The sequence below is a fragment of the Hirundo rustica genome, chromosome 3, assembly GCF_015227805.2.
Source record: "Hirundo rustica isolate bHirRus1 chromosome 3, bHirRus1.pri.v3, whole genome shotgun sequence".
Lineage (NCBI taxonomy): Eukaryota > Metazoa > Chordata > Aves > Passeriformes > Hirundinidae > Hirundo > Hirundo rustica.
In genome coordinates, this window is record NC_053452.1 from 31,588,562 (window position 1) to 31,607,772 (window position 19,211).

The window sequence follows — 19,211 nt, forward strand, 5'->3', positions numbered from 1 at the left end:
TCAGTTTGTTAGGGTTTTTTTGTTTTTTTTTTGCCTTTTTATAATGTTTAATTCTTCATGTGCATTTATGACCCCCTTTTGAGAGCCCGGAGGTCTTCTCTTACTCACTTATACCAGTGAGCTCAAATACCAGGAGTTACTGTGTTTCTGATTAGTAATGATTCATCCAAAGTTTATATAAAAAAGATTCTTTCAATAATTGCCCTATTTTTAAAATAATTTTCAGACTTTTTTTTTTTAATCCACCCTTTTTACCACTGTCTGTCAGATTTTTGTGATGCCAGAGCTAAATACAAATTTTTATATATATCTTCATTACAATTTTATACAGTAGTTTCAAAATTACTTGCTTTTTTTAAGCACAGGTCAGAACTACAGTTATTTCTTTGTTGAGCTACATTGATGCAGATTGAAATCAATCTCTTTTCTTTTCCTGCCTTCTATCCTTCCATCCTCCCTCACTTTTTTCTAAGGTTTTTCAGGTATTTCTTTGTCATATTGTTTATAGTCTGATTCTAGTCTCAATCTAGACGGCATTTACTGCGGTGTCATTGGAGCAAGAAATAAGTATTGCATGCTAAATTCACAGACTGGTGGTGCATGAGAAGTAGGGGAAAATGGAAAACATTTTCATATTTCACTGAACAGCACTTACTTGTATTTTCTTTTGTTTTATTCAATATGTTTAAAAATGTGGAGGCTACAACATATCTATATAATGAAGCTAAATTGATCCTCCCAAGTCAAAACCTCATGAGGATGTAGTGCAATTCAAAGAAAACAAGTCCTATGGAAGATGAGGTTCACTTTGGAAAGAGTCTGGCTTCTTGTCACACTGGCTTGGAAGGTTGCAGAGCCAGCTCATTTCTGTTCTCTTAATCTCCCTGTCCACTTTGTTCTAAAATTAGACTTTATGAAGAGCAATGCTTTCTTCTCTATTTACAAGCTGCTTTTTTCCTATACAATTGAATTTATTAGAGTTCCATTTTATGAATTCAGTAGAGATGGCATAAAGATAAGTGAGGGTGATATGTAAGTTGTGCTTGGCTCCAAAGTCAAATCAGGAATATGGTTTAAATACAGATTCCTTGACATCCAAATCTTAATATCTTCTTGTATTTTATGTTGTATTCTTATAGTGGGAGTTCATTATGAGATCAGGTGTAATTGCAGATTTCTGCTCATATCCAGATGGGTTCTAGGAAATTGAGCTGGTTTGGGTCGAGGTCTTACCTGAAATAAAACCAGGTGAACCAAGTTCAGATTTGAGAACTTAAACTTTATGCACCTCTTCCAACTAGCTGAAAATGTTTGGTTTTCTTTCTCTTTTAAAGAAATAAAAATTGGAAGCCATTAAAAAAGAACAAAGCATTTGTAAACTTATTATTCTTACAGATCATTATGTATGGAATTCAAAACATATTATCACATTGTGCAAATGTTACTTATGTTCCAAAGCACATCAGTGTTAATTTGGTTATATTCTTTGAGAAGCACTGGTTGATTGGCTGACATATTGCTTACATGTGGTACACAAACAATTACGTGTCCTGTTTAAGTATTGTATGCCAATATTTTTAGTCACTTGAATGCCCCATCATAAAATACCTGCATATACATTCTGGCACATTACAAAGTGAAATGTGTTGTGTTTTCAAACTGCTTCACTGTCGGTTGTATTTCCAAGGTGAAAATGTTTGTTACTGTCCAGACTTTGTCGGTGTTAGATGTACTTTTCCTACCAGAGTTCAATGATTTTTGTCTTGTGTAGGTGTTTTATTTGATTTGTCACTGTTGTTTTCAATATTTGCAGCAAGGATTTCCTTTGGTATAAAGTAGACTTTATTAGACTTTCCTGTCTAAGTGCAGGGAAACTTGTCTTCTGTCAAAAGACAGATACGCTTTTCATGTTTGTTCTGGCTTAATTCTTTATTTTATGTATTTATGTCCACTGTTCTCCCAAATGATTTAATGCTGGCAGTAGATTTTTCTTCCTTGTGTTTTCTCTCTTCCTGCCACAGGTCTGTTGATTCAGCTGTGTGAGTCTGAAGGATTATTCGTTTTAGGGAGTTGTCAATAAATGGAGTTTGGATGGTGTTGAATAACACTGTTTCCTTTTCCACTAGAAAACAAACACAATGCTTTCTAATGCCCTTGTGTGTTGGGCTGTGCCTCATGCATCTTTGTGGCGGTGATTGGAATGTGAATGTTCATGGTTCTAAGCAGTTAGAGGAGGTATAAAGTGTAGAGTAATTCTAGCACTGGTGTCTCATACCAAATGCTTCACAAAGGAAAATTAAATGCCAGTTTCGTAAGAGCACATTTTATACATATTAGATTTAGTTCTTGGAGTTTGCTGTTGCTATTCTAGGTTGCTTTGATAGTAACTGAAGAGTGGATATCAGTGCAAAATACCTGTTAATTTCCATTCCCTCCCCTTGTTTAATCTTCTCTCTCAATATTTTCAAGGGATTGGAATTTGTGCTTAATATATTTTAGAGTTTGTCTGTATCTTACTGCTTTTATTATAATGAAGGATTAAAATGACTACTATAGTATGCATATTTTCATGCTTTGACACATATGTCCTAAGCACTGTTGTGGTGATGTAGACAGCTGAGCTTGGTGTTTGTAGTCCTCCAGGGCATCCACAGCAGAATAGATGGTGTGATCTGCAGCAGCTGTTATCTGAATTATATGTGTCAGCTTTACAAATGTAAAGAGCAGAACTAAAATGTAATTTAGTTGTTCACATATGTAGTCACAACTGAGTACCAATATAATAGTTTCATATAAAGGAGAAGAATTGCTCTGGGAAAAATGGGAGATGAATGAGAGATGTTGCCATGTAGATGCCTAATTAATCAACCCAGGTAGTCAGCAGTTTAAAATTCTACCAAGATCCAGTAGAGCATGCTCTTACCTTATAGTCAAAACAATTTTCTTGGTACTGGGGAAAAAACCCACCAACCAGATTTTTCAGATATTCCTATTGTGAGAATTTTAGGGTCAAGAGTAGCTTGACTCTCTGTGGCTACAGAAGTCTGTGACATGTGAATGAGACTCTTAGAGCATTTATGTATTATTAGTATCCAGTATTCTCAAAAAGGGCCAGAAAAATAAAAGTAAGGGGCAAAATTTTCGTGTTGCATTCCCATTTACTTTCTAGGGAAGTTCATTTAAACCCCAGAAACTGATCAAAGTCTTTTCTTTAAGGAATGATTCAGGGTTTTTTTCTGTCTTCTCATCTTAGCAGTTGAGTGTAAAGTCCATTGACAATGGAGCTAGGCTAGGGATGGGATTGTGATTCTTTTATTCTGCAATCGCACAAATATTTATAGATAACTTTGTGTCATATGAACCTGCTTCATTGTTGACAGGAATATGAACAACTTCCAATTGCTTTGAGCAAACAATCCAGAAGTTTGCTCTAATGATACAATTTTATAACACAAAAAATCTAAGTAAATTAGCTTTTAAAGCTAATTATGGAGTAGTTTCTTGTGTTCCTATTAATCTTGTTACTTGTTTATCCTCTAAGCTCTCTAAGGCAAGGAAGCGTAACTGAAGGATGTCAAAGTACATCTCCATTAGTAACACTCTGTTGGTTTGCTTGGTGCATTTTTTCCAAGCAGCACAACTCAATCAATACCTTCCTTGCCTGGAAGAGACAGGGGAGTCTTCATGGCAAACCAGCCTCCATGTGCACTTCAAAATGTTCCTAAATTATTCTTGTGTTTAATTGAATTCTGTGCTTCTGTGGCTGGAGGGGACGAGATCAGGTGCTGTTGTCGAATTTTGGACATTACCTGTGTGTTTAGGGTTCAAACTGTGGTTTTGAGTTCATAAAAAGAAAGTCAGCTAGTTCACATGGGCAGGTCTGGGGAAACACCTCCTGTTTGCCTGGCTGTCAACCAAGATTCGTGCAATACTCTTTGCAGGCACTTGGCAGAGCTACAGAGTAAGGGCTAAGTTCTGCTTTACTCTTGAAACACAGATTTATCTTCTTTATGACTACTAAATATTTTCTCCACTTTCGCAACTTTATTTTTTACATAGAATGACTTCCAGGACATCCAATACTGTGATAATTGACTGATCTGTGAGTTAATGTTAATTAGGCAATAGCATAAAATTCTTTGTTCCAAGTTATGATTATCAAAATAGTTTCTAAATGAAATTAGGAGGTTGAGCATTAGTACAGTAAATAGCTATCGTGGTTGTTTTATTGTTTAAAAAGAAAAATCTCAGAAAAGATGCACAGTATCTTCTCAACTTGATCTGATGAAGAACTGAGACAAAATGATGCTGTTGGTGAATGGCCATTAAGTTAGAAATATAATTATACCATGTAAATGAAAGACAGACCAAAAATATTGCTTAAGATTCATACATTCTGATAATTGTTAATTGAAATAAGTTAAATTCATACAAAGCTTTCTGCAAGTGTGGGTAACCCATCTTGTGAAGTAATTGATATTTGGCTAAGGTAGTTTTCTGGTTGCTTGTTCAGCATTTATTGAGAGGTATACAATAGCCCTTTTGAGATTTTTCAAAATTTATAGTAAGGACTGTTGGATCTCTTCAGAGAATGCAAAATCAGACTGAATCAAGGTTAGTGATTGTTTATGGAAGGTGAAGCCTCTAGGGTAATGCAGCAGGTGAATAGGTCACAATGTTTGAGAGCAGCTCTATTTGATTCGCAATTGGAGCATAGAAATGTAAGTTATACCACCAGGAATGAAACCCAGAGTAGCTTTGTTTCATAATATGTGAATGAGGGTTGTTTTCATTATTAATAAAAAATACACCAACAGAGATTGATATCCTGTACATCCAGTGTTAGAATTAGAAACAATCTTAATGAAATGGAATTAATTTTTGGCTTTGAAGAAAAGCCTGACTCCTTTTTTTGATTGTCATGGTCATATGAAATTTTTCACAGTGCTGAAAATTTATTGGTAAAAGGATGAATAGTTACTGTTTTTCTTGTTGTTGTTATTATTACTATTACTAATATTTAAAACCTCTGTGAGCACATATTTGCACTAACAGACCATTTCTGAAACAGAAGGTCCCTAATTTTGCTTTTCTTGACAAATTAATCCAGAAACATTTTTAACAGATTCCACATCTCTTTAAAGATTTTTTTTTCTTCTTAAATTGCACTGGAGCCAGCATCCTGACTAGATGCAAACCTGCTATGAAATTGATATTCTTTTTTACTCCATTTTCTTTTTTTTTAACAGTTACTCAATTCTTATGGATCTGCACATTATAATCTAACTGAAACAATTATATTTAAGTGCACAGAAGTTGGTCTTGTTTAACTTGTGCTGTTTACCTTTTTTTGTTTCCCTATAGGTATATTCGAATTGTTGGGACCCACAACACAGTGAACAAAGTTTTCCATATTGTGGCATTTGAATGCATGTTCACAAACAAATCCTTTACTCTTGAGAAAGGTCTGATAGGTAAGAGATAAAACCATTTTCCTTTTTCATGCACTATTGTAAACACTTACCTTTCAAAGCTGGCCATTACTGCACTCTACTTCTGTTTCCATCCAGAAATCTAAATTGAGTTAAATAGTGTTGTAAGCATTGAATTGGTTGGCTAGTCCTTGCAATTTCTATGAAATTCCAGTACTGTGGATTAATTAACGATGCTGCAGGAATGCTAAAATTCAAATCAACCACTGCTGACAAAGCCACTGGTAGTTGAGTCAGTCAGTGCTGGTAATGTGATTTTTCTTTGCACATCACAGTATGGTTGCTCATGCCTCCCAGTAGGTTAGCCTGAATTCTCTTACAAGAATGGACTAAGCACAGCTATCTATTGTAGTGATGATGGATTTGGACATTTAGGGCCTATTTGCAGCCTGGTTACAACTGCTGAAAGTAAACTCTCATGTGTTGATTTCCCCCCGAAGAGTCATAGACATGCTTAGCCATGGCAGAACATTATATCGACTATGCTGCTGTTATTCTCAGAACACCATGCTGATGGAGCTCTCTTAGCTCTGCGCAGCTTATATAACACTGATTTAAGTACCTTTTTGTTACTTAAGGTAGAAATCCCCAACAGACCAACAGTACTGAATGATAAAATGTGTCACAGAAAGACTTAATATCGATTTTTTTTTTTAATAGTTCAAATAGGGTGGTTTCTCTGCTTTCTTCCATATTCCATATAAACTCAAAAAAGTCAGATCCTGAAATTCATTGGAGACAGTATTTAGTAGTTGTCCAGGTGGGATTTCCCATAGTTTGTTACTAATGGCATAAAATCAAGAATTTCACTAAAATTCTTAGAGTTCATGCCAGTTTAAAACAAATTTAAATTTTAAATATATACCTGTCATGAGAAGGAAGATTTTTAGTTGGACATACTCACTCTTTTTTTTCTGAGGAAACTGTAATATTTAGCCATGAAAAACCAGGACCCAATTCCTTCAGCCTGTTCCCTGTGCATTATACAAAGGCAAATCAAAAGCTTTCCCTTTGTTTTAGGTAATGTACAAGCAGCATTGCAATTGCTATTGACTATGAAATAGAACAAACAGTAAGGAAGAACTCCATTAAAAGAAAACATCTCCCTTCAGTAAGCTAGTTAGCAGAGAAACAAAGTATCTCAGATTTAATAAAACCTTTGAGATAAATTTCATAGTTAGCAGTGCCAGCTATGAATTTTTAGAAACTTCATACAAAAATCAGTTAGTGTGTACAAATATTTGTACGTATTTGATTTCAGATGATCAAATTTACTTAGTAAATGCTGAGTTTAGGCCTTAAATACTTTTTTTGAGTGTTAACACAAAGTTTGATCATAAGTAGGCAAGGCAATAAATCTGTACATGTTTGTGTAAGTGAACTTACACTGTGACTCATCTTTCATAGACTCAATTATTTTTTGTGGTTGAGTGATCATTCTAGTGAGACAGACTATTTGATCTATTCTAACATTTCTTAAGTTTCAAGGGTAATCTATGGGATGGAGACTTCATTTGGCTTTATTAAAAATTCTCTGTGAGAATTTTTCTGTAGACTCTTACAGGTGAATAGGGTTTGGGCAGCCTAAGGGTTTCTGGTGTTAATGGTGATTTTTAATCAAGGACAGCTTTGCTCAGTGTGGATCAGTCAAGCTGTTGTACGTGTAACACATTTGAAGTGATGAACAATATGGAAAGAGAAGCCTGTAGGTTTCCACAGCTTTTTATATTTAAGGGATGCTAGTCAGTACAATAGATAAAAATTGATAGAAAATTAAAAGTAAGATTTCGGGGAGTAGTTAATTGAAAATAGGATGTGGCTAGACTTCCAACTGTCGATGAGGCACCAGCAGTTATGTACATGACCCTGCGGAGTTTATGATGAGAAAGGTACAAATGGAAAGATTTGGGAAATACTTGAGGCTAGTCCAGTTGTGAAATTGAGCAGGGGCACCTATGATTGTTCCATCAAAATTTTTGGCCATCAGTATTGCCTATTCAAAAATATTCTCAACAACTTTGATCCAGCAGAGAGATATTATATCCACTTAATGGGTTTTTTTCATACCTCTGATGATGACCATAAGGCACCATATTGTGTGGCTCCTGTGATCAAGCAGACTGCCTGTCCAAGGTCCACTTGTGTAAAAACTCAGTATGAGTACCAATGGGTTGACACAGATATATTTTATTGCTCTGATGAGGATTTGTAATGTTTGTTTCTGTTTCTGAAGTGACCAGATACAATAAAGAGAATTGAAAGCAGTTAGGAAAAATCAACTAAATATATGAAAGTGCAGTAAACAGAGTAGATTGCTTTTAGTCTTGACTGAGATGATGCTTTTATCTTAAACCCTTGAAAAGCAGTTATTGGGTTCATTGCTTATCCCATATGATATTGAATACAGAATTAAATGAAGTTAGAACAAACACAGCTGCTGTTTCTACACCCTGTTTTATTTAAAAAATGAAGTATTGGTCAGCTCTTGAAGGCCATAAGGTCCTTTCAAAAAGACTATGTGACCCCTGCTTCTACAAAACAACACTGAAGATAATACGTGAAGACTTTGTCATTTGAAAACTCATTCCAAAGAAATGAGGCCTCTGAGGTATTTGGTTAGAGATGTTATGTGGAGACTTGAGTGATTATTTATTTAATTTTTGTGAACGATACTCAACTTGATCAGAGAGCTGTAAATGTGAAGAGCGTAATTTATCAGATATATTACTACTGATACATGGTGTCTATGTAAGGGCTGTCACCGTACAGTGAAGATTAAAAAGCTGGTAAACAAATAATAAAAATTAAGTGCTATTTCATGAACAACAATTTTATGTTGTTTTGGTTTTGTGTACAATGTTTTAATGAAAAATTACTTACTTGACATATTATGATTAAAAGTGAATGTGGGAGATGATTTATACATTCAGTTTGTACGATACTGGATGTGGTACTGACATGACTCAATGATAGCTGAGTAACACTTTTGAAGCATAAGAAGCAGAAAATGCTCTTTATAGCACTGTCTGGTGTTTTAAGTGTTGGTTTACAATTTGTTGTCTTGTGAAATGAGGTGACAGAAAGGAATGTAATCAAATGAAATTATTTCCTTAATGCAGATGTTAGGGTTGATTTTTCTTTTTGGCATAGTATTATCTCTAAATGTGTAAGTTAACAGTTTTTTCATATTAAATTCATGATATTAACATAACTCTTTCAGTTAACAAGGATGCAAATATTCTTTGATCTCACATAGTGCTTGTTTATAATGAACTTCTGATTAGAAATTTTGAATGGTCTTTAGCCATTTAATCTAGAATCCCAAACAAAAGAATATTTTCACAAGTAAGAGACATACTCCCTTGGAAGCAGTACCTGGTGTCATGTGTTCTATTGTAAAATGTTCTAATCTGCCCAGTGGCAAGAAGTTAAAGCAGTTAAAGGACTGCTTCTATGCAAGGCCTCTAGGTTTCTGGGAGGTTTTTTTTTCCTACCTTAATAGAGGAAAAACTTCCTCTTTTCTGCCTCAAATGGAAAAAAGTTTGATAACCTCAGTCCTTTAATCGCTACTCAGTGCTGAGGGGCAGTCAAGGATTGTGTGGGCTTGATCAACCTTCGGTCTGATTTTGAGCTTGGTGAAGGTCATTGGGAGTGCAATGTGGGTGGCTTTTCCATGAAGCAGTGTTGGTCTGTAGTCTGTCTCAGTCTATCAGACTGTCTTGTAACTTGTACATTACACACAAAAGGGAGAACAGTGAATAATGACTGAAGAGCAGAAGATGTAAAACACTGGAATGTCCTTGGTCACCCTCTGGGGAATACTGTTCAGTACATAGGAATCATCGTGAGCCTTCATTTGTGTGCTGTTCAATGCCTTAGGAAAACTTGTTTTAAAAGGGATATAACAATACAAATAAATATTCACTTGTCTTTTACTCTGGCAGTTATATAGGGGGGGAAAAACAGAACAAACAAAATTGAATGTGGAATAAAGAGAAACCAGTCATACCAGCTTCCTAGTGTGTGGTTCAGCTTTGTAAAAGATTGCTTCGTCTCTCCCCAAGGAAGCAGTGAGAAATGCTGGTTTTTGTCCAGTTTAATGTTGACTCCACACAAGGCTATTATATTTTGTTTTTTCTCTTTTACAAAGTTTCACATTTTTCCAAAACAATGCAGACTTACCCAGCAGTATAAGTCAGCTCTGCTGCAGCCATAGCTTTAGGAAATTATGACAAGTTAAAGACAATCTATATACTGCAGGGATTTTTTTCCCCCTTTCTTCAAGAAAGAATAGTCACATGGTCAGTTTCGAGAGAGATCTGTTCATATAACTGGTTCCAGTTCCTTTTTTTTATCCTTTTCTGTCTGTTTCCAGTGCTACAAGGAGGGATGCACACTTCCTAAAACAACTGATATTTCTGAAAACCTTCCACAGACATAATGTTTAATGAAAGAGCCCTGTAGCAGCCAATTAGTTGGCAAAAATATGGCCAGTTCTGGTGACTTGAATGGTTTTGTTCTAATTTATTGGATTAGGAATCATGTGTCAAGTGAAAAATCAGCCTTCTCAGAAGTTTTTCTAATATAATTTCTGACAGTTGTACAAAAGCACATATCAGTGGGGTTTTCTTTTCCAGCTAAATATGGCTTGCAGAAAGCTTTTCACTGAAGCAGGTGAAAATACTGTTGATAGTTGTTTTGAAGTTAATATTTTTTTAGCTCTTGATTTCTCTGAATAATTTGACTGAAGATTCAAATTAAACATAGTAATTTCATCAGCAAGTTTCAACTGAAGAATATAATAGAGTATGTGGAATGAAACAGGACATGTGGCTGTACTTTTAATTAACTGAAAAGTCTGTAGATTTCATATTTTTTCTACCATGTAGCAAATACACAAGGGCTAATTTATATGTTGAATAAAGATTAGACTTAACAAATCTTTTGGCATGTGGGAAATGAGACCAAAATGTCTAATATCCTTTTAATTCTTTAATACAATATAATCAAACATTGCATCCTTAATTCTCTTTTTCTTTAGTTTCAGCTTTCTATTTTCCAGTCACACAAGAAGGAAACTTTTCTCAGCTTAGTAGATGTTCTAGTAGAGAAGGAATGCAATTTAATAGTTAAAAACTGAGCGATTGGAAGCTGAACATTTGACAAATGTAAACATGAGAGGGAAATCACTCCTTCATACTAACTAAAACAAAAATTGTTTCTTCTAGTGTAATTTCTTGTTTATAGTTTCTTCACAATGTTAGCTTTGTAAGTGTTTTAAGAAAATTCATTAAAATGGACATCTTTGTTGCAATGACGCAAAAGCAGAGAACTTTGGATTATTGACTAGAGTGCAGTATAAATATATTCAAAAGTCCATAATGCTTTAAATTGCTGCTTTCCTATAAAATAAGACTATGTAGTAGATCTGCTCTCTCCCTGTATGTTTCTTTTCATAATTTATTTAAGGTTTATTAATGGCTGGTTTTGTGAACTGTACAAACACACTCTTTGTTCTGTTCCTTTCTGTGTTGCAAAAAGTTATTTGAGGATTTTCTTTCATTTGCCCACCCACCCTCATTGTAGTGAAGTCACAGTGGATGGACAGAAAGCAAAAGCTGACATGTCCAGAATGAGAGATGAAAGGAAGTAGTCTGCACTCAGATATGGAAGTCACTTGGCAGCAGCAGCTTTAACTTTTTTTTCAGAGTGCTTCAGAGGGAAAAAAAGATTCTTATGAAAAATCAAGTATGCTCCAAAGACAGAGTAAGAGAAACAAGCTTGAGGAGTGATAAATAAATATGACTGAGGCTACAACACACTTCTGGTACATTTTTATCTTTGAAGATCTCTTAGGGCGGTTGAATAACATATCTGTCTTATCTTTAAATATAGTCAGTATAGATGACCCTTAGGCAATGTCTTGAAAATTGCAATCTTTTATAAAAATACTATTGCTATAATTAAATATACTGCCAGTTCTTCATCGCTCCATACTGCAGCATAAGACAAGGAAACAAGAAAGTAAGTCTTAATAAATGTTTGATGCCGCTGTCCTGTAACCTCAATCATCTTCTCCTTCTGTTTGCTTGCAGAATGTGTTTGCTTTGCTAACATGTCTTTTCTGTTCCATAACAGCAAATCAGACTTTTCAGCCCAAAATTGTTGTATGAACAGCAGGAAAAACAAACAAACAAAACCAAACACACCAAACAATTTTTGTATTTGTAATCTTCCCTTTTCTTTTCTCTGACAATATCGGTTACTGTAAGAGCTGGATAGCTGGTGGATTAAAAAAAAGAAACAGAAATAGAAACAAGACTGTCGGTTGTGACAGTTTGTATTTGTAAATAAGTGACCTAAATTGAAGCAGAAATTCTAATGGGAGAAAGGAAGACAACCAAAAGACTTGAAAATACAGCACAGAGCAGAGTCCCAACCAGATGGTACTGTTAATAAATTTATCAAGTGTATATACAAGATGATAATGAACATTCAAAATAGGGAGTGGCAGACCCCCTAGAGAAAAGGAACAGGATGGCACATTCTGTGCACTTCAGTTAGTCAGAGTCACTTTCTAATTAGCTGTTGTAGGAAAGACCACAGAATTACATTAAAAAAACACCAAGACTGTTTCTGTACAATTTTAAAGGAGTTTGACTAATCAGGCTAACATCTTCTTAGGAGAGTCATGGGTTAGTGCAGAAATCTAAACATGAGAGGGAGCAGGAGGATGCTCAGAGGGCATGCAGCAAAATACTAAGCAACTGAGCTGTACTACATTCAATTAATTGCTTTAAGTCAGAGTGTGTCTAGAATATGCCATAGAGCCTCTACATGAGCATTGATTTTGACTCTATCTTTTACTCATTTTATTTTTTCTCAAGATTGCAAAAGCTTCCTCTTCCTATCCAAAAAAAAAAAAAAAAAAAAACACCAAAACAAACAAACAAACAAACCAGCTCTATGTAGAAGATGCTTTAAAGCATATATAAAAGGAATACACAAAAAAGTTCTCTTACTCCCAGGGAGGAGAGGAAGAAAAGGAAGTCAAGGCAAATTTTAATTAAAAGCCAGTACTCTTAGTGTGCATTGTTAGCCTTTGCTTTATTCAGATTATTCCCAGTGAACTACTTCTAATGTGTAACACCTGCTCCCCCATAAGAATCTGGGAATTGTTTAGTGCCTCTTTTCAGTATTCGGGGAATCAGGAGATTTCTAGAATAGTAAAGTGGTGGTGGTTTTAGTAATTTTTATGAACAGACAAAGATGCTAGTACACTTGATAACGCATTAGCTTTTCCAGAACTTGTTTTTCCACTGCCTTGGATTACTACTTGGCAATGAGCTTGCAGTTTTTTCCCCTGTGTTCTTTAAGGCATTTTGGTTGGTTAGTGGGGTTCTTAAGATTATGCTTCTGACACCAGTAGCACAGTGAAATCACAGAATCCTAGCTCTTCATGGAAAATTCTCTCTTTTATTGCATGCTGAAAGCTTATATAGTTAGCTCTGAAATTTCTCATAGCTATGATTCAGCCATCTTCAGATGTTGTAGTAGAGGAAGGTTTCATCATGAAAACAGGAAGAAATTATTTCAAAATTTCTAAAGTTTTGCTGGACAAGCTGTTTTTTCCCAATTGTGTTAAAAGTGTGCTTTCATATCACCAATACTGAAATCTGTCAATTTACCAAGCTATTCTGGAATCAGTACTATAAAAACTATCTGTACCACCTGTTCATCGCTTGTTCGTAGTTTATGTTATGTGAGTTAAATTTCCTTGTTGATTGTATTTACTTTTTCCTTTTTTTTTTTTTTTTTTTTTTTTTACACCAGTTCTTCCCTAGAAATAAAGACCATTGGTATCTGAACTGTTTTCTGACTGTATGTTTGTCATCTTTGTGTTTTTAATTCACAGTTCCCACGGAAAATGTTGCAACAATTGCAGACTGTGCCAGTGTGATTGAGGGTGTAAGTCGCAGTCGCAATGCCTTATTGAATGGAGACACAAAAAACTATGATTGGGATTCTGGATACACATGCCACCAGCTCGGGAGCGGAGCTATTGTAGTGCAGCTGGCACAGCCCTACATGATTGGATCAATACGGTAAGAGGATGTATTTTTCTCTAAATTCATGCACAGTGAAATTTTTGCTCAGCAGTTATTTTCTTTAGAATGTATGACATTTGGAAATGACATTAATTAGGGGGCTAGTTCAGTAGTTGTCATTTGGCTTCTTACTTCAGTATAACAGGCATGTTAAAAATTAAATGTGTGAATTATATGTCAAGACACACAAGTGCAATTCCAGAAAATTCTACTTTTCAGAGGCATGATAGTAATAGCAGTCAAATGATAAGATTAAAGTTATATACTTATTTTAAAATAGAATTTAATTGCAGTCTCGCTTATGGTTAAATAGGTTCAGTTACTCTTAGCCACTTTATTCTGACAACAATTTTCTTGAAGAAAATCACCATGTCAAGTCAGCCAGGCTTCCTTTTCGCTATACAATTAGTGCTAGTTCTTACTTAAACATGGAGGGTGTGATAAAGGTACAGCAACTTGAATATTGATTTACAAGGCTGGATTAATGAATGTGTTTAGATTTGGATTGAAGTTCATTGGGCTGTTTCCACTGTAAATGTGTGTATACATATGAAGATGAAATTCTTTTGGCTGATGTAGAGACTTAGGAAATAGGAGAGTGGGATTTTTCACAGGTGAAAAGAAAAATATTCTAACCAACTTCAGACTCTCTGACTATAAATGTTTGGGGTATTAGTTTCATAAAGACAGCCATACAAAACCTTGTCTTAATGGCATCATGGTTTTTGTAAATTAAGACTATGTAGTCAGGGACTTAATTTGTATACTCTGTGACAGTGAAATAAAGATTTCTGAAGTTCAGAGTACGAGTGATCAAAGGCTGAAATCCCAGGTGGGTACTGGCTTGCAACAGAGACTGTGTACATAGATATGTATTTCTAGGAGCTTGGTGCCTTCCCCCTGTTAAGAGCTGCCAAGTGAGATATGAAAGCTCTTTTATAACTGCCAGTTTCTGGTTCATGTGATTTGGTTTTGGCCTATGGCATTGTTATGACGGCTGTAAAACTTTGAAGATAAAGCTTGACATCAGACATCCAGGCAAATCCCTAACCCAAAAAAAGTGGTGTTTTGTGTGTATGCAAGATGTAGATGTTATGCATAATGCAAGTCCAGCCTGGTTCTCACTGTGTGAAACGAGAAGTGGGGTTGGCAACTTCCCACACTCATTTGAGTTTGGTGTTATTAATATTCTATTAAATATTGCATCTCAAGTAGAAAACCAAGCAGTACTCAGATTTCTTTAAATAGAAAAATGAAAATGTAATTCCATCATTTTCATGACACTTTAAAATTGAGTAGCAGTTAAGGCTTTGGCCATAAAAAAGAGTAAAAGAAGAATATACTAAAATGCATAGTTTCTCTGTCTTCTTATCTTGCTGTTTTCTATTGTCTTTCAATTGATGCATTGTACCATCTTTTCCAGTTAGTGAAAAAAACTGACTTTCCTATAGTAAATGCTGTGCTATTGTTTATTCTTGTGCAGAAGATTTTTAATAAGTTTCTTTATTAAATAGTGTGTTAGGTGAATTAAACTTTTGGTTGCCAAGAAATTATAATTATGTAATCAGCAAGTGTGTAGAGCAAATTAAAAAAAAAAAACACAACAAAACCAACAACCAAACATTACATAATTCAAAATTAATAGGCATTTAGTGATTTATGTGGTATTGAATTGTACAGCTACAGCTTCAGAATCTCATCTTTCTTTGTCAGTTTCCCTGCATGTATAGTACAAAAAAGATTAATAGCTTACTTTACAAAAATAACAATAATAAACATCATAGTCTAGGGTATCTTCTAACGGAGGAGATTGCCTGCATTGCCTGGAGACAGAAATGCTTGCAGCATGTCATTTTTCTCTTTTTGTATACTGCCTAGAAGAGCAAGTGCTTTGAGTTGCAGCCATGTCTATTGCAGGTCACAGGCAGCCAAGGGAAGCTGCCCCTTGGAGTGGGGAAGTGAAATTCGGCTCTGTGGCATCTACAGCTTTGGCAAGGGTCTGGAAAAAGTTTTATATTAAGCAGCGCTAAAGATGGTGACAGTGGTCTCTTTATTCAGCATCAGGAAATCTATGTTTAGTAGAGAAATCAAATCATATGTGAACATAGATGACAGCAAAAAGTCTTAGCATTTAATCTTAATGGAAGCAAGAGAGTTTTTTTGTTAACAGAATGTCTGCCACGATGGATTGAACTGTATTCACTGCCTGTTTTCCTGCTGTTTGCTTGTTTGAAAACTCCCTTGATCTCCTGCTCCCACCTAATAGAAAAAAATTCTATGAGCATTTGCTTTAGGCTGGCAGTACCCCATGACTTCAGAATGACATGAATTCCACTGCCCTCAGAAACTGAGTCATTATACCCATGGGTTTGGATTTTAAGTGAATGATTAGGAATTAAAGTATGTTATCTTTTTAGTTCAGAAACACAAATGTGCCATTGAATATATTTATTTCAGAGAGGGTAAATGTATAAACCTTTGAAAAAAGTAGTAGCTGCTTTATTCTATAGAAATGGGAATATCACTGGAGAGAGCCTCCAAGACATTATATGTTACCATGGCAACTAAAGTCTAAGAATGAAAAAAACAGAAGAACTGTTGCTGTTGAAATATGCCTTAGAAATGCAGAGAGTTGAATGTTTCAGGAATATATATTGTATGCATGCTTTCTGCCAAAGTCATTCCAATGCCTAAGAATCCTAGCGCCCTTCAGGCTGGAAGGGACTTGAGGAAGAAGACATCTAGCATCAGGTTGTTTCTCAATGGAGTATCAGTTATAAAAACAGACCATCCCAATCAAGGCTTTATGCACTGAGGTCTTGAAAATTTCCAAGGCAGGAAATTCCACAACTTCTCTGGGTAGCCTGTGATAATCTGTTCTCAGCTACTGACAAGTGCCCTTAGGTTCCTCCCCAACCGCAAGCCTCCTTAGGCTAAACAAGGCAGCTTCCCCAGTCTCTTGCACAGGGTGTGGACTGTTACCTCATGAACATTTTGATGGTCGTCTGCTGGAATTGCTGAGATGTATCAATGTTCGATTTGGATCCAAAAAGGGATTCATTGTGCCAGGCATGATCTAACAAGTACAGAACAATAATCTCTTTCCATTGTTTTGCTGACTCAATTCCTGTTACTTTAGCTCCATATGTTTTAGCCTTTATTGCTGAGAAGGCACACAGGCAACTAATGACATCTGTCCAATTTGACTCAGGAATTCCATGGGAGACCACATTGAAACTTTGTTAATATTGAATACTTCTTCATCTGCTTGTATATAAATTTGGAGCTTTTGACTTCCACATCAAAATTTACTCAGAAATTCTGAAAGAGATCTAATGACAGTCAGAGCTCAATACTATTATATTCTCTATTAAGACATGGAAAACATGGAGATTTCAATGCATCCCTTTCATTTCAAATTACTCTATGATCCTATGGGGTTTTTTTTGACAATTGTTACTAAATATGGTCTTTTAGATTATGAAGTTTTAAAAAATATTTAAGGGTTTTATTCTTTTATTGCTTCTCAGAACAGCTTACAAGATACTTGGAATAGTTAACAGAGTGAATGTTAGTTTAGATGTTTTTTCGTATAGTTGCCTGTCTGAACACAAAACATATTTCTCCTTTTAGTCCCTGAAAAGGCCCATATTAGTGACAGAAAAACTGTAGTATTTAATTAGAAACAGAAAGACAGCAACTGGTGTGTGTAACATAGTAAACATAATTTAATTTTTAAATGGCTAAAACACAAATATTGCAGCAACTGCCATATCACAATAACTTTCTGTCTAATTATCCCTGCATTTATCTGGAATAGAAATACAGTATTATTATGCTACAATCTTTGGCTCATTTTTCCTATAATTAAAAAAAAAAAATAATTGTTAGACTGTATGTGGTAGAGATGGAATTCTATGCCATAGTGATTTTCATGTTATTATACATAGAAATACTTTTTGTCATTAGAAAAGTATGTGAGCTACTTATCCAACTTTAATCTTTAATGCTAGTATGAAAATGATAGCTTTTCATATTCAGAGTAATCCTTAAATTAACAAAGAGCATCAGTGAACTTGAATGTGTTTTCTGTTTGCTTATACCATACATCTCTTATGCTTCTGATTTTCCATACCATTTCCACTTATGAAGCTTTTCTTTCTTTGCTGCTCATTTTCTGTGCTTGCCTGACTCAAGACTAAAGTCATGAGTCAAAATGAATGATCACAGGAACACTTGGAAGATACGCAGAAATTTTGTCTCATCTTTGTAGGAAGAAAGGCTGGTTTCTTGCAGCGTAACTACTGAAACATAAATATCTGCAGAAAATTGAAGGGATTTAAAGACAACCAGAGGCAAAAATGCAACAACAATTGTATAAAAAACTTCCTTCGATGTTGAAGTGCTTGCTTTCTTTTTTTTTTTCTTTCTCATTCAAGATGTGTTGCTACCTCATGTTTTAATTTCTGTCTTTTGGGTTTCTACAAGTATGCAAGTGGTTTAGGAACACGGTACTGTCAGATACTTATCTGTATGTTCTCTTGACTTACAGTACTCAGGAAGCAGGTGTCATCCTGTCAGGTGCATGACTAATATTGTTTGGTGTTCTGCTAACGCCTTGAGTATATGTAGCTATACAGTAGTCTGAACTAAACAGCGACAATCTTTTTTACAGAAATCTAAAAATAAAAAGTAAGCACAGACAGCAAAAAATGTTTTTAGAAGCACAGAACATTCAATCACAGGGCACCACACAGACTGTTTAAAAAAGTACTGCAGCTTTTTTTTTCTTTTTTTTTTTTTTTTTTTTTGTAGCAGGTAGCCAATATAATAATTTTCCTGTGCCTGCAATGTGAAGTTTCATTCATATTTGAAAAGATTTTATTTTATAAAGTGAGGCATTTTGAACATGTGATGTAAAGAGCAATGTTGTACTAAATGGTTCACAGACTTAGACTGCAGATACCCAAAAAAGAAATATGTTTGAATCTCACAGTGTTGCAGGGTGTAAGCAGGATTAATTTTCACTCGATTTTTCTTTCTCAGTCCTGAGGGCAAGATACACTAATGAGCTAATTTAGCTTTTTATTTCAATATGGAAAGTCCTAAGAACTTGAGCAATTTTGTTATAAACAGATGCATTTCCAATGGGTATATTTCTGACTTTTTAAGTGGCATATTCTCCTTCCTGTTATTTAATATTCATCTTAGCAAAACATAGCTTTGCTAAAAAAGTTCAGCACGGTAATTTGCCTGTAATGTGTTGCAAAGATTGTTGTGCCTAGCATAAAAAGTGCTTTGTGCCCAGTGTACCCTGGTGAATATTCTAGCTGTCACCTGAAAGTTTCTCACTGCTTATCCAGAAAGGCATTTCATGCAGCGTGAATTCCAAATAAGTTCTCCTGTCAGTCTGCATCCCGAGTTTCTCCTAAAAAGCTACTAGAGACGAAATAACTTTTTATTTTCCTTCAGAAGTATCAAAGAAACAGAAATCTCCAGTTAGCATTCATGCAAAGTCACTTTGGGAAAGATGTTGCTGACTTTAAATCACTCATTGTTTGGTTTGTAGTAATTCTAAGCCATATGATTTTTAAACCTATTTAATGACATT

The 19,211-nt window shown here is 35.1% G+C and overlaps 1 protein-coding gene across 4 annotated transcripts in view; it reads left to right on the forward strand.

The window, feature by feature from the left end:
• BTBD9 (BTB domain containing 9) overlaps nucleotides 1-19,211 on the forward strand; it is a 109,242-nt gene that overhangs the window by 65,913 nt on the left and 24,118 nt on the right. For all 4 annotated transcript variants that reach the window (XM_040057869.2, XM_040057871.2, XM_040057870.2 and 1 more), the window contains exons 8-9: nucleotides 5,365-5,474; nucleotides 13,408-13,597. In XM_040057869.2, coding sequence (XP_039913803.1) covers nucleotides 5,365-5,474; nucleotides 13,408-13,597 — 300 coding nt within the window. The remainder of the gene's footprint in view (nucleotides 1-5,364; nucleotides 5,475-13,407; nucleotides 13,598-19,211) is intronic.